The sequence below is a fragment of the Cherax quadricarinatus genome, chromosome 18 (genome assembly GCF_038502225.1).
Source record: "Cherax quadricarinatus isolate ZL_2023a chromosome 18, ASM3850222v1, whole genome shotgun sequence".
In the NCBI taxonomy this organism is placed as follows: Eukaryota; Metazoa; Arthropoda; class Malacostraca; order Decapoda; family Parastacidae; genus Cherax; species Cherax quadricarinatus.
This window is the reverse complement of record NC_091309.1, coordinates 6,146,206-6,162,873: the sequence shown is the minus strand read 5'-3', so window position 1 is coordinate 6,162,873 and position 16,668 is coordinate 6,146,206. Positions and strand designations below refer to the sequence as shown.

At 38.8% G+C, this 16,668-nt stretch overlaps 1 protein-coding gene across 5 annotated transcripts in view; it reads right to left on the bottom strand.

The window, feature by feature from the left end:
• Positions 1-527: 527 nt before the first annotated feature.
• LOC128689284 (RRP15-like protein) overlaps positions 528-16,668 on the bottom strand; it is a 33,753-nt gene continuing 17,612 nt past the window's right edge. For all 5 annotated transcript variants that reach the window (XM_053777415.2, XM_053777417.2, XM_053777414.2 and 2 more), the window contains exon 5: positions 528-877. In XM_053777415.2, coding sequence (XP_053633390.1) covers positions 755-877 — 123 coding nt within the window. In that variant the 3' untranslated portion in view covers positions 528-754. The remainder of the gene's footprint in view (positions 878-16,668) is intronic.

Here is a 16,668-nt window from a genome sequence, read left to right as displayed (position 1 = left end):
AGGAAGGGGTAAGGGAGGTTTTGTGAGCGAGGGGCTTGGATTTCCAGCAGGCGTGTGTAAGCGTGTTCGATAGGAGTGAATGGAGACGAATGGTATTTGGGACCTGATGATCTGTTGGAGTGTGAGCAGGGTAATATTTAGTGAAGGGATTCAGGGAAACCGGTTATTTTTATATAGCCGGACTTGAGTCCTGGAAATGGGAAGTACAATACCTGCACTCTAAAGGAGGAATTCGGAATATTGACGGTTTGGAGGGATATGTTGTGTATCTTTATACGTATATGCTTCTAAGCCATTGTGTTCTGAGCACCTCTGCAAAAACAGTGATTATGTGTGAGTGAGGTGAAAGAGTTGAATGATGATGAACGTATTTTCTTTTTGGGGATTTTCCTTCTTTTTGGGTCACCCTGCCTTGTTAAAAAAAAAAAAAAAATGAAATGGAAAGATTTGTGTATATTATGTTATCATAGTTTTAAGTAGAGCAATTTGCCATTTTCCTTGCCCATGTAGGTTAGAGAAAAGAAAAATATACACATTAATGTATTTATAATGTTCAAGAGTAATAAAAACAGTTTTCCAAAACATCCAGCACTGTTCTTATAGAATGAGAGAGGTTCCACCACTTGGCAAGCCAGTCTTGAAATCGCAGGCCAGTGTGCTAAACACTATCATGTAAACACACTAAAATTTACTTAGCTATGATTCACCCAATCACGTTAATACAATTTTGTATGTCATCCGGGACTGTTGTTCATTAATCTTCATCACTCTGCTGGTCCCAGCCTTGCAATGTAGGTTCCTTGTAGAAGTTGTCGGCCAACACATTCCATCTTGGTTTTTTCATAACTGGTTCATCCAATAACTCATCTTTGATCTCCTTATAAAAAATAAAGAATTATATATAAATACATACACAATTTATTACATAGTGCATGCTTTAAATACAGACAAACATGCCTGTATCCACTCGCTAAGTATGAGACTTACTGATTTTGTATACAGTATTTATCTATTGTTATCCTAGTTCATGCAATAACAACATTCAGCTGTTTATGCTAAACAACATTAAAGGAATTCTTATACACATCAATGTAATTTATACTGAAACCAATGTTCATCATGACAATTTGGTGTAAAAAAAAAAAAGGGGGAAGGAGTCACTGAATTATTGTAAACTAAATTACAGTATAATAAAGCATATTAACACAGCTTATATATCAACACACTGATATGATACTAGTCAAAAAAAAATTTTGAAACCTGTGCTTCAATCTAACCATTTATCTGTACAAAGTTTATTTGTAATTTCATCTTTCAATACACTTAAGTACAATTCATGCCTCTCTCTACTTTATGCAATTAATCAATTGTATCTGTATTCAAAGGTTAAAAAATCTTACCAAACGATAACAGAAATTGGTTTTAAGTTTTTTTTTTTTATCACACTGGCTGCCTCCCTCCATGGTAAAGTGACCCCCTCCCCATAAAAGAGGAAACAATTTACAATCATTTATTCAATACTTGTCTTGGCAGAAGTGAAGACATCACACTTCAAATGACTCTCTGAACTGTAACATCCCCACCCCACCTTCAGAGTGTAGGCACTGTACTTCCTATCTTCAGAATTCAAGTCTGGTTAACCAGACTTGAATTCCTACATAAATGTTATCTTGCACTATAACAGCACACCAAATCCTTAAGACCACTTGTCTCCACTCATCCAGATCTAATACAGGAGAGCCCTGCTTATACAGCGGGTTAGGTTCCAGGCTACCGCCGAAAAGCAAATCACCTTTCTTTCAATTTTAAATTCATGTAAATGCCTGATAACATGTTTACATTATCATATACATACAGTATTAAGTTAGCAACAGAACTAGGCATGAAAAAACAATAAAGTAAAATGCACATACAATACACTCATTACTTACCTTAAAATATTTGTTATCTTAATGTAGGGCGAGAGGTATTTATTGTAGCAAGTCAGGTGTGGTAGCCCGCCCAGCTACCACACCTCACAATTATGTTTGCCTTACTATGATTGTATATACTGTACAGTCATACCCCACCCTACATCATTAACTGGTTCCAAGAGCTGTGATGTAACCCAGTTTTTAATGTAAATTGGATGTACTGTAATGCTCTAAAAACTCCTAAAATGATGACAAACACCGTAAAACTAGCATAAGTACTTCATGAAAGAATATAGCTATCACTAAACCTTAAAGAACACTCGAAACACATTTTAGTCATATACACCTACCATCCGACTTACGACCTGCTTGACATAGGGCCATTCGATTTACGACCGTGTTTTCTATGCCAAATTTCTGGGAAATAAACAACTGTTTGTGTTGAACACAGTGTTTATCCTAAACCTTACAGTATAAAATACAGTACTAACAGTATAAGAAGTAAAATAAAAGATGAAATACCAAAATAAAACAATAAAATAAAGTCATTACAAAAATGTGATGTTGATATTCAGTAGTGAAGTTCGACTTACGTCCATTTCGACTTCCAACCGGTCCGTCGGAACCGAACTCATTCGTAAGTCAGATGGTACCTGTATTTTAACCCATAAACGGTCCAAACGTATATATATGTTCTCTACCGTAGTGCCCCAACTTTTTTGAGGAAAAAAACTTTTTTTTAATAGGAAAAAAGAGCGTATGGTACCCAGGCATCCCCAGTTATTTTAATATGGCACACAGTGAGTGCACACACCCATTCTCTCATGTCTAGGTGACTCAGGCTTATCGTGGCAATGTTAAATGTATGACAAATAAAACATATATGTATATACGTTTGGGGCACTAGCAGTAAAAACGTATACGTATATACGTTGGGACCGTTTGCGGGTTAAAGAATAATAAGCACATTTAAAAAATTATGTATTTACCTTGTGATTTGCCCTTAAAAATATCTTAGGTATGACAAAAAACAACATCCAATTAGTGTAAACACGCGAAATAATATAAATCTCATTAAGGCATTAAAGAATGTAAAGTAAAAGGACACAAGTGCAACTACTGTCACATTTTTATTGTGGCAACATTTTGCTCTCCAGGAGCTTTGTCAAGGTTGACATAGCTCCTGAAGAGTGAAATGTTGCCACAATAAAAATGTCACATTAGTTGCACTTGTGTCCTTTTACTTTACATATTGTCGGTAATTCTACCAACATTATTACATTAAAGAATGCCTTTAATCGTATTTAACTTTTCTTCCATCGTAACCACATTACACTTGGAATCACCAGAACTATCCTTCTTAGGCCCCATGGCTAACACAGACACAGTAAGGGAATAATCACAAAAAATAACAGCAACAGGCAAAGCATCACATGATTGCAGCATGGGAAAAAATGCAAATGGCATCACCCTCATTTTGAATGAGAACCAGCAGCAACGCCGTCATGTGGCAAGATGGTGGAACTACGTATGTGTATACATTTTTATGTTCTTAATGTATTTTTATTGCATTTTAAATTGTTTTTAGCTTCTTTAATTATTTTTTTTTTAACAAGTCGGCCGTCTCCCACCAAGGCAGGGCGACCCAAAAAGAGAGAGAATCCCCAAAAAGAAAATACTTTCATGTATTTTATTTACTTTAACCCTTTGACTGTTTCGGCCGTATATATACATCTTACGAGCCACAGTGTTTGACGTATATATACTCAAATTCTAGCAGCTTCAAATCAAGCAGGAGAAAGCTGGTAGGCCCACATGTGAGAGAATGGGTCTGTGTGGTCAGTGTGCACCATATAAAAAAAATCCTGCAGCAAGCAGTGCATAACGAGAAAAAAAAAAGGACCGTTTTTTCGGATTAAAACGCCGACTTTGTGGTGTATTTTCGTATAGTATATTTATGGTTGTATTCTCATTTTCTTGGTCTCATTTGATAGAATGGAAAAAATATTAGAGAAAAAGAGGTGATTTTGATTGGTTTTACTATGAAAAGAACCTTGAAATGGAGCTCAAATTAGGGGAAATGTTTGATTTTTGCCGATGTTCAAAAGTAAACAAATGATGTCATTGTCCAATAAATGTCCAACTAGCCATTCTAATATGCAGTCATGAATGGGTTGACATTATTTATACAATTATTACAATATTGCAGTAGTCTGCATAACAGTATTTTGTTTGAATAAAAATTCAAAATATAAAGCAAGAGTAATATCAGAGGGGCCTGGAAATGTGACTGATTAACAAAGAAAATGTTATTTTAGAGCCAGGAATGTCTGCATTGCTCATTCTGGACCCTATTCTGAAATTAGCATTATTTTTTAATTTGCGTGAAATTGGCCAAATTGCAAATTTTTGACCACGTTCTTGGGTAGTTGAAATCAGTAAATGGGCAGTTTCTTGTACTCAATCGATAGAACAAATGGATTTCTAAAGAAATAGCTACGAGTTTGGTCGACTGGAACAATGGAATTAGCCGAAAATAGGGCTCAAAGTGGGCAAAATTGCGGATTCGTAAATATCGCCGAGGTCGCTAACTTCGCGAGAGCGTAATTCCATAAATTTTCCATCAAATTTTGTTCTTTTGGTGCCATTACAATCAAGAAAAGATTCTCTATCATTTCATAAGAAGAACTAATTTTTTTTTTCAGAAATTTTGAGACGCCAGGAGACACCTCAGGATTTGGGGTTGCGACAGTCAAGGGGTTAAATATATTTTAAAGGGAGAGCAAGTATGGAAGAAATGAATGTCTTCAGATATATGGGAGATGACTTGTCAGCAGATGGATGTATGAAGAATAAGGTTAACCATAGAACTGATGAAGGAAAAAAGGTGAGTGGTGCATTGAGGTATCTGTGGAGACAAAAAACATTATCAGTGGAGGCAAAGATAGGAATGTATGAAAGTATAGTGGCACCAACACTCATATGGGTGTGAAGCTTGGGTCATAAATGCTGCAGCGAGGAGGCAGTGGAGATGTCCTGCCTAAGGGCAATGTATGGTGTAAATATTATGCAGAGAATTCAGAGTGTGGAAATTAGGAGGAGATGTGGAGTTACTAAAAGTATTAGAGGGCTGAAGAGGGGTTATTGAGGTGGTTTGGTCATTTAGAGAGAATGGAACACAGTAGAATGAACTGGAGAACGTATAAATCTGTAGGGTAAGGAAGGCGGGGTAGGGGTCGTCCTCGAAAAGGTTGGAGGGAGGGGGTAAAGGAGGTTTTGTGGGAGAGGGGTTGGACTTCCAGCAAGCATGCGTAAGTGTGTTAGATAGTAGTGAATGGAGACGAATGGTTTTTGGGGCCTGACAAGCTGATGGAGTGTGAGCAGAGTAATATTTTGTGAAGGGATTCAGAGAAACTGGTTATTTTTATATAGCCAGAGGGGTCTGGGATATTGGCAGTTTAGAGGGATTTCTAAACTGTCATATCTGAGCTCCTCTGCAAAAACAGTGATTATGTATGAGTGATGGTGAAAGTGTTGAATGATGAGTTGTTGTTTTTTTTTCCTTTCTTTTTGGGTTTTTCTTTTTTGGGTCACCCTGCCTTGGTGGAAAACGACAGAAGTTAAAAAAAAAATTATTTTAAAGGAAAAATTTATTTATTTCACATCCTTTAATTATGACGTAGGTCATGTTGCTGAGTGACACAAAGTCAGATGTAAAAATGTTCACAGAACTGAAATTTACTCTAGAAAAGTAGCATAAAGGCGAATTTGACGCAAGCCGAAATGACGTAAAGCACGGTATGACTATTTTGTTTATGTGATATGTGGCATATTTATTATGTACATAATTTCGAAAAACGTCATAAATGGATTAATGAAAATGTTTATAACAACATAATATACGACATTTAAAGCACCCCAGAGTGATTTTTTTTTTTTAACCCTTAATCCTTTCAGGGTCCGTCCCGTAGATCTACGGCTTTACGTTCAGGGTCCAAACCATAGATCTACGCCATGAGCTCAGCTCACTCTGATAAACTGTGAGTGGTAAATTTGGGCCTAGATATGAGAGAATACATTTATGTGGTATGTGTGCACCACATAAAACAAATCCTGCAGCACACTGTGTATGAGAGAAAAAAAACTGAGACCGTGATTTTCGATTAAAACAGCGACTTTGCAGTGTTTTTTCCTATGTTTTTTATAGTTGTATTTGCGATTTCTTGGTCTCATTTGATAGAATGGAAGACATATTACAGAAATAGAGATGATTTTGATTGGTTTTAGCACTGGAAATGGCTTGAAACAGCTCAAAGCAGCGTAAATGTTAAATTTTTGCCGATGTTCAAGAGTAAACAAACGACCTCACACGTCTAATACACGCCAGCTGGTGGGTCAAATATACATTCACAAATGTGGTGATGATATTTATACAATTATTACAATATTGCATAACAGTAAATCTTCTATTTTTTAGTGTGAATAAAAATTAATTATGTGAATAAAAAATCAAAATGGAATTTACTTGTAAAGCCTCAAAACGTAACTAATGAACAGAGGAAATGTTAGTTTAGTGCCAGGAATACCTACATTCTTTATTCTGAACCCTATTTTGAAATTCGAATATTTTGAACTTTGTGTTAAATTGGCCAAATTACCAATTTCTGATCACTTTATTTTGTAGTTGAAACAGTTGACTTGGCAATTTCTTATGCTCAATCGATAGAATAGAAGTAATACTAGTGAAATAGCTAAGAATTTGGTTGACTGGAATAATGTAATTGGCCTAAAATGGGAGTCAAATTCGGCAAAATCACCGATTCGTAAATATCGCTGACACATCAAAATTCGCGAGAGCATAACTTCGTCAATTTTCCATCAAATTTCGTACTTTTTGTTTTATTACCTTCACAAAAAGATTCTCTACCATTTCATGAGAAAAAAATAACAAATTTTTTTTTTTTTAAATTCTTGGACACTGGGGAACCACTTCACATTTTGGCCTTGGACCCTGAAAGGGTTAAATGGTCCACAGCGCCCCGAATATTTTGAAAAAAAAAATCTTTTTTTTATATAGAAAAAAAGAGCACATTTTTTTAAGTATTTTAGAATAAAAAAAATTTTTAGGGTCAGTACTTACCGAGATATGAGGCCGAGAAGCTGGCACTGGATGCTCATGTGACAGCAACATGGAGTCCTGCCACTTGCAGAAGTGTTGCCGATATACCTTTTTTCTATTTTTCATATTATTTTATGTAATTTTTATGTTCTGATAATTACAATTTGTAGTAGTTCTTGTCATTTTATAACCAATCTTTGTTCTGACACTAGTATTAGGTACTGAAATTGTACTCAAATTGTCACAAACACACTGACAGATGGACATTTACACCTGCCTTAGCCATTTACTATTGTCTTAGAATATATACAGCGGAACCTCAAAAATCGAACTTTATCCATTCCAGGAGCTAGTTCTAAATTCGAAAAGTCTGTAATTCGAAGCAATATTTCCCATAAGAAATAATGGAAATACAATTAATCCGTTCCAGAAACCCAAAAATATTCACACAAAAAATACATTTTATAGAGATTAATTACAGTTTTACATACAACAAATACTATAGTTTTTAATTATGTATAGTAATACATATAAAATAACATTTTTACTTACCTTTATTGAAGATTGGTGATGGCATCTGGAAGATAGAGAGGAGGAGAGAGGGAGTTGGGGTTAGTGTTTGGAAGGAGAATCCCCCTCCATGAGGACTTCAGGTAAAGCCCTCTCTGGGGTTACTTCCCTTCTCTGTCTTTTAATGCCACTAGGACCAGCTTGAGTTATTTTGTGGACCCCTGTCTCACAAAATAACTGTCCACAGTCCTCTGTTTCTGGCACCTCTTTAACATTTCCCTAAAATGGGACATGGTTCTGTCACTTAACTTGTTGCAAAGATGGCTTGTTTCAGCTTGCTCAGGGTGGTACTTCTGCACAAACATTTGGACATCATTCCACTTGGCACAAATCTCCTTAATCTTTGAAGAAGGCACCTCATCCACTCCCTATATTAACACCTTTCGCAACATCAGTTTCCTTGATTTGTTCTTTCTTTGACAGGATAGAACTGATGGTCGACTTGTTTTTCCCATACATCCTGGCAAGCTCAACAAGTCTCACACCACTCTCATACTTCTGTATTATTTCCTTCTTCACATCTATGGTGTTTCTCACTTTCTTTACCACAGGGGTACCACTAGCAAGTTTCTTTGGGCCCATGGCAGCTTATTTCAGTCCCACAAGCACTAAACACAACGAAATAATCGTAAAATGCGTGAATGAGAGCGCAGGTTACTGTTCACTCAAGCATAAACAAAGCTAGACTGCTCACGGCGCCTGCGCGGGGACGCGGACAGAGCGGGCGGCAAACAGGTCCCGTACCCGGCGGTCCAAAAATAGGGGCGCGTTCGATAATAGGGACACAGTTTTTCCCAAAAAATGGTCCTATTTTCGAAACGTTCGATATGTGATAAGTTCGATTTTTGAGGTTCCACTGTACAAAGTATTTAAATATCCCAGCAATGTTTTGGATATGTGGAAGTATAAAATAACAATGAGGAGGAGGAGGAGGAGATGGAAGAGGAAGAAGAGGAGATGGAAGAGGAAGAAGAGGAGATGGAAGAGGAAGAAGAGGAGATGGAAGAGGAAGAAGAGGAGATGGAAGAGGAAGAAGAGGAGATGGAAGAGGAAGAAGAGGAGATGGAAGAGGAAGAAGAGGAGATGGAAGAGGAAGAAGAGGAGATGGAGGAGGAGGAGGAGGAGATGGAGGAGGAGGAGATGGAGGAGGAGGAGGAGGAGATGGAGGAGGAGGAGATGGAGGAGGAGATGGAGGAGGAGGAGGAGATGGAGGAGGAGGAGGAGATGGAGGAGGAGGAGGAGATGGAGGAGGAGGAGGAGATGGAGGAGGAGGAGGAGATGGAGGAGGGAGGAGCTGCCGCCGCTGCCTTGAAGCAGGAAAAACAAAGTCCACTCCTGACAGTGACATGATAAGATGAGATAACAACTGATAAGAGCTGACTATTGATGAGCATACATGAGGGTGCAGCTGATAAGAAAAGATTAGAGGTGATATTTGATGAGCATCGCCCTCACTTTGTTTTCGCTGGTACACAAACATGTCTGTCTGTCTATTTGTCTGTCAAGCTCCCTGTCTACTTGTCTAACAGTCTAGCTCTCTGTCTCAGAGAAAGCCACAAGACTGCATCGTCATCATCACGTTTACTCACATCTTCAAGCAGAGTACAGTATAGCACTTTGTCTGGATTTTTTGGGTTATCCTAGGTAATTTACACTATGTATACTTGTATTTATGTGTACCTGTGAGACAAAGATAGACAGAGAGAGAGAGATGGATAAACAAAGACAGATAGAGACAAAGACAGAAAGACAGAGACACAGATACAGAGACAGACACAGATAGAGACAGAGGTAGACAGAAACAGATAGACAGATAGACAGAGGAAGACAGAGATATAGACAGAGATAAAGATTGACAGACCCTAAACTTGGGGTTAACATCGCTTTCCTCTTAAAAGAGGAGTGTTAATATGACATTACAACAGTGAATCCTTGGTGTTTGCCGCACTGTTTGCTCTAGCTGGCGCTCAATTTAACTGGCGCTCCCACAAGTTACTAAGTGGTCCCAGATTTTTTAATACCGTGCACACTGAGTGTTAGGACCCATTCTATGCTGACAAGGTATCTCCGGCCAATCGTGCCAAATTTGAAGGCAGGAAAAATAAAACGTATATACATGTATATGTTTGGGATGCTTAAATGTGCGTGGATGTAGTGCGGATGACAAGAAACAGATGATTGCTGATGTTATGAATGAAAAGAAGTTGGATGTCCTGGCCCTAAGCGAAACAAAGCTGAAGGGGGTAGGAGAGTTTCAGTGGGGGGAAATAAATGGGATTAAATCTGGAGTATCTGAGAGAGTTAGAGCAAAGGTAGGGGTAGCAGTAATGTTAAATGATCAGTTATGGAAGGAGAAAAGAGAATATGAATGTGTAAATTCAAGAATTATGTGGATTAAAGTAAAGGTTGGATGCGAGAAGTGGGTCATAATAAGCGTGTATGCACCTGGAGAAGAGAGGAATGCAGAGGAGAGAGAGAGATTTTGGGAGATGTTAAGTGAATGTATAGGAGCCTTTGAACCAAGTGAGAGAGTAATTGTGGTAGGGGACCTGAATGCTAAAGTAGGAGAAACTTTTAGAGAGGGTGTGGTAGGTAAGTTTGGGGTGCCAGGTGTAAATGATAATGGGAGCCCTTTGATTGAACTTTGTATAGAAAGGGGTTTAGTTATAGGTAATACATATTTTAAGAAAAAGAGGATAAATAAGTATACAAGATATGATGTAGGGCGAAATGACAGTAGTTTGTTGGATTATGTATTGGTAGATAAAAGACTGTTGAGTAGACTTCAGGATGTACATGTTTATAGAGGGGCCACAGATATATCAGATCACTTTCTAGTTGTAGCTACACTGAGAGTAAAAGGTAGATGGGATACAAGGAGAATAGAAGCATCAGGGAAGAGAGAGGTGAAGGTTTATAAACTAAAAGAGGAGGCAGTTAGGGTAAGATATAAACAGCTATTGGAGGATAGATGGGCTAATGAGAGCATAGGCAATGGGGTCGAAGAGGTATGGGGTAGGTTTAAAAATGTAGTGTTAGAGTGTTCAGCAGAAGTTTGTGGTTACAGGAAAGTGGGTGCAGGAGGGAAGAGGAGCGATTGGTGGAATGATGATGTAAAGAGAGTAGTAAGGGAGAAAAAGTTAGCATATGAGAAGTTTTTACAAAGTAAAAGTGATGCAAGGAGGGAAGAGTATATGGAGAAAAAGAGAGAGGTTAAGAGAGTGGTGAAGCAATGTAAAAAGAGAGCAAATGAGAGAGTGGGTGAGATGTTATCAACAAATTTTGTTGAAAATAAGAAAAAGTTTTGGATTGAGATTAACAAGTTAAGAAAGCCTAGAGAACAAATGGATTTGTCAGTTAAAAATAGGAGAGGAGAGTTATTAAATGGAGAGTTAGAGGTATTGGGAAGATGGAGGGAATATTTTGAGGAATTGTTAAATGTTGATGAAGATAGGGAAGCTGTGATTTCGTGTATAGGGCAAGGAGGAATAACATCTTGTAGGAGTGAGGAAGAGCCAGTTGTGAGTGTGGGGGAAGTTCGTGAGGCAGTAGGTAAAATGAAAGGGGGTAAGGCAGCTGGGATTGATGGGATAAAGATAGAAATGTTAAAAGCAGGTGGGGATATAGTTTTGGAGTGGTTGGTGCAATTATTTAATAAATGTATGGAAGAGGGTAAGGTACCTAGGGATTGGCAGAGAGCATGCATAGTTCCTTTGTATAAAGGCAAAGGGGATAAAAGAGAGTGCAAAAATTATAGGGGGATAAGTCTGTTGAGTATACCTGGTAAAGTGTATGGTAGAGTTATAATTGAAAGAATTAAGAGTAAGACGGAAAATAGGACACCAGATGAACAAGGAGGCTTTAGGAAAGGTAGGGGGTGTGTGGACCAGGTGTTTACAGTGAAACATATAAGTGAACAGTATTTAGATAAGGCTAAAGAGGTCTTTGTGGCATTTATGGATTTGGAAAAGGCATATGACAGGGTGGATAGGGGGGCAATGTGGAAGATGTTGCAAGTGTATGGTGTAGGAGGTAGGTTACTGAAAGCAGTGAAGAGTTTTTACGAGGATAGTGAGGCTCAAGTTAGAGTATGAAGGAAAGAGGGAAATTTTTTCCCAGTAAAAGTAGGCCTTAGACAAGGATGTGTGATGTCACCGTGGTTGTTTAATATATTTATAGATGGGGTTGTAAGAGAAGTAAATGCGAGGGTCTTGGCAAGAGGCGTGGAGTTAAAAGATAAAGAATCACACACACAGTGGGAGTTGTCACAGCTGCTCTTTGCTGATGACACTGTGCTCTTGGGAGATTCTGAAGAGAAGTTGCAGAGATTGGTGGATGAATTTGGTAGGGTGTGCAAAAGAAGAAAATTAAAGGTGAATACAGGAAAGAGTAAGGTTATGAGGATAACAAAAAGATTAGGTGATGAAAGATTGAATATCAGATTGGAGGGAGAGAGTATGGAGGAGGTGAACGTCTTCAGATATTTGGGAGTGGACGTGTCAGCAGATGGGTCTATGAAAGATGAGGTGAATCATAGAATTGATGAGGGAAAAAGAGTGAGTGGTGCACTTAGGAGTCTGTGGAGACAAAGAACTTTGTCCTTGGAGGCAAAGAGGGGAATGTATGAGAGTATAGTTTTACCAATGCTCTTATATGGGTGTGAAGCATGGGTGATGAATGTTGCAGCGAGGAGAAGGCTGGAGGCAGTGGAGATGTCATGTCTGAGGGCAATGTGTGGTGTGAATATAATGCAGAGAATTCGTAGTTTGGAAGTTAGGAGGAGGTGCGGGATTACCAAAACTGTTGTCCAGAGGGCTGAGGAAGGGTTGTTGAGGTGGTTCGGACATGTAGAGAGAATGGAGCGAAACAGAATGACTTCAAGAGTGTATCAGTCTGTAGTGGAAGGAAGGCGGGGTAGGGGTCGGCCTAGGAAAGGTTGGAGGGAGGGGGTAAAGGAGGTTTTGTGTACGAGGGGCTTGGACTTCCAGCAGGCATGCGTGAGCGTGTTTGATAGGAGTGAATGGAGACAAATGGTTTTTAATACTTGACGTGCTGTTGGAGTGTGAGCAAAGTAACATTTATGAAGGGATTCAGGGAAACCGGCAGGCCGGACTTGAGTCCTGGAGATGGGAAGTACAGTGCCTGCACTCTGAAGGAGGGGTGTTACTGTTGCAGTTTAAAAACTGTAGTGTAAAGCACCCTTCTGGCAAGACAGTGATGGAGTGAATGATGGTGAAAGTTTTTCTTTTTCGGGCCACCCTGCCTTGGTGGGAATCGGCCAGTGTGATGATAAAAAAAAAATAATAATAAATATGTTTGGGGCGCTACGCGTAAGAATGTATATATAAGTTTGAACCATTTAAGGGTTAACAAGTTGGCCGTCTCCCACCAAGGTAGGGTGACCCACAAAGACAGAAAATCCCCAAAAAGAAAATATTCATCCTCATTCAACACTTTCACCTCACTCATACATAATCACTGTTTTTGCAGAGGTGCTCAGAACACAACACTTCAGAAGTATATACGTATACAGGTACACAGCATATCCTTCCAAACTGCCAATATCCCAAGCCCCTCCTTTAAAATGCAGGCACTGTACTTCCCATTTCCAGTACTCAAATCCGGCTATAAAAAAATAACTTCTTTCCCTGAATCCCTTCACTAAATATTACCCTGCTCACACTCCAACAGCTCGTCAGGTCCCAAATACCATTCATCTCCATTCACTCCTATTGAACATGCTCACACATGCTTGCTGGAAGTCCAAGTCCCTCGCCCACAAAACCTCCTTTACCCCCTCCCTGCAACCTTTTCGAGGACGACCCATACCCTTCCTTCCTTCCCCCTACAGATGATTTATATGCTCTACATGTCATTCTACTTTGATCCATTCTCTCTAAATGACCAAACCACCTCAACAACCCCTTTTCAGCCCTCTGACTAATACTTTTATTAACTCCACACCTTCTCCTAATTTCCACACTGAATTCTCTGCATAATATTTACACCACACATTGCCCTTAGACAGGATATCACCGCCTCCTCGCTGCAGCATTTACAACCCAAACTTCACAACCATATAATTCAATTCAAGTTTACAGTATTCTCTATAAGGGTTACAATGTGGGGTTTACAGGTTTTGGGTATTGTGTAGTTTACATGTTATAAAATACTAATTACAGAGGGGGCCACTAGGACACCTAGCATGGCTAGGCATTTTGGGCAGACTTAGATTAATTCTTAACATTAAATCCTTACAGATTATGGTATTAACGCTAAGTGACTATATCATAATTTGTGAGTTTAGCAATGTGAATGCTTTTGTTTTGGCACAATACAAAGTGTCTATATTGGAGTATCATAGGCAAGCTTATGACTAGTTAGGATTTATTATTTTAAGATTAAGATTAGTATTTCTGGGTTTATAGTCAGTGGGTGAGTGAAATTGTGAATCACCAGGTGGTTATCATGTAGTTAGTTGTCGGGGTGTATCAGGGAGATGAGATGTTTTCTAACTGTAGTTTTGAAAGTGATGAATGTGTCTGCAGTTCTAGAGTTTTCAGGTAGGGTGTTCCAGATTTTAGGTCCTTTGAAATACATTGAATTTTTGTAAGGGTTTAGTCGAACACGGGGAATGTCAGAGATGTTTGTGTCTGGTGTTATGCCTGTGGATCCTGTCTGTCACAACTATCAAGAAAGCATTTTAGGTCAAGGTTAATATTGGAATTTAAGGTCCTGTAGATATAGATTGCACAGTAGTAAGTGTGGATGTTCTGAACAGGGAGTAAGTTTAGATCTATGAAGAGTTGGGTGGGGGGTGTTGCCAGGGATAGGATTTAGTGATTATTCTTACTGCGCCTTTTTGATGGGTCATTATTGGCTTTAGGTGTGTTGCTGCAGTTGAACCCCAAGCACAGATAGCATAGGTGAGGTATGGATATATAAGTGAATGGTATAGTGTGAGAAGGGCAGTTTGCGGCACGTAGTATCGTATCTTGGAGAGGATCCCCACCGTTTTGGATACTTTTTTTGTTATGTGTTGGATATGGGTGCTGAAATTTAGGTTGTTGTCAAGGTATAGGCCAAGGAATTTGCCCTCATTATGTCTGGCAATTAGAGTGTTGTCGATCTTAATGTGAAGTTGCGCAACACCTGCTCTGCTACCAAACATAATATAGTAGGTTTTGCCAGTGTTAAGTGTAAGTTTATTGGCTGTCATCCAAGTCGATATTTTGAGCAGCTCCTCGTTAACAATGGTGTTGAGGGTGGCAAGATTAGGGAGATGACATAAGTCGTGTCGTCAGCAAAGAGAATGGGTTTCAGGTGTTCGGATATGTTTGGAAGTTCATTGATGTAAATGAGGAAGAGCAGGGGTCCAAGGACACTTCCCTGCGGAACTCCAGTATCAAGTGGTTGTATTGATGAGGCTGTGTCTTTAATGGTGACATACTAATACCTATTAGAAAGGTAGGATTTATAATATGCAAGCACATGGCCTCTTATACCATAGTGCTCAACTTTGTGGAGTAGGATGCCGTGGTCTATGTCAAATGCTTTTCTTAGGTCAATAAAAATTCCTAGCGGATATTCCTTATTTTCCAATGCTGTGTAAAGCAGGTCTAGCATTTTTATAATTGCATCATTAGTGCTTTTATTTTTCCTGAATCCAAATTGGCAGGGGTTGAGTATGTTTTGTGACGTTATAAATGAATATAGTCTCCTGTGCACGAGTTTCTCAACGATTTTGGACAGCAATGGTAAGTTTGATATTGGCCTATAGTTGTTTACATCTGAGTGTTGGTACCACTATACTTTCATACATTCCCTTCTTTGCCTCCATAGATAATGTTTTTTGTCTCCACATATACCTCAATGCACTACTCACCTTTTTTCCTTCATCAATTCTATGGTTAACCTCATCCTTCATACATCCATCTGCTGACACATCAACTCCCAAATATCTGAAAACATTCACTTCTTCCATACTCCTCTCCAATTTGATATCCAGTTTTTCTTTATCTAAATCATTTGATAACCTCATCACCTTACTCTTTTCTACGTTCACTTTCAACTTTCTACCTTTACACACACTCCCAAACTCGTCCACTAACCTTTGCAACTTTTCTTTAGAATCTCCCATAAGCATAGTATCATCAGCAAAACGTAACTGTGTCAATTCCCATTTTGTATTTGATTCCCCATAATTTAATCCCACCCCTCTCTCCAACACCCTAGCATTTTCTTCTTGTACAACCTCATCTATAAATATATTAAACAACCATGGTGACATTACACATCCCTGTCTAAGACCCACCTTTACCGGGAAGTAGTCTCCCTCTCTTCTACACACTCTAACCTGAGCCTCTCTATCCTCATAAAAACTCTTTACAACATTTAGTAACTTACTACCTATTCCATATACGTACTTGCAACATCTGCCACATTGCTCCCCTATCTACTATCATATGCTTCTTCTAAATCCATAAATGCAATGAAAACTTCCCTACCTTTATCTAAATAATGTTCACACGTATGCTTCAATGTAAACAATCTACACATCCCCTACCCACTCTAAAACCTCCTTGCTCATCCGTAATCCTACATTCTGTCTTGCCTCTAATTCTTTCAATAATAACCCTACCATACACTTTTCCTGGTATACTCAGTAAACTTTTTTTTTTTTTCAACAAGTCGGCAGTCTCTCTTTTGTCCCCCTTCTCTTTATTTATAAAGGAATTATACATGCTCTCTGTTAATCCCTAGGTACCTTCCCTTCTTTCATACATTTATTAAACAAAAATACCTCTACTAGTGGCTACATCTCACCTCCTGGCCGTACATAAGGCTCTAACCTGTCACTTCAACTCCATTGTTTCAAACTATGGAACAATACTCTTCTCCAGACTGAGGGACTGACCACCTCGAAACTTCAAGGGTGATGGACTGATTACATCGTCTTCACGACTCTTCTATCAACTTTTCTGTACTCGACTGAAGAAGCCTACTGTGTAAGCGAAAAGTTTCGAAATAAAGATATCTAGCTGTTGCATATGTGTCTTATCTAAC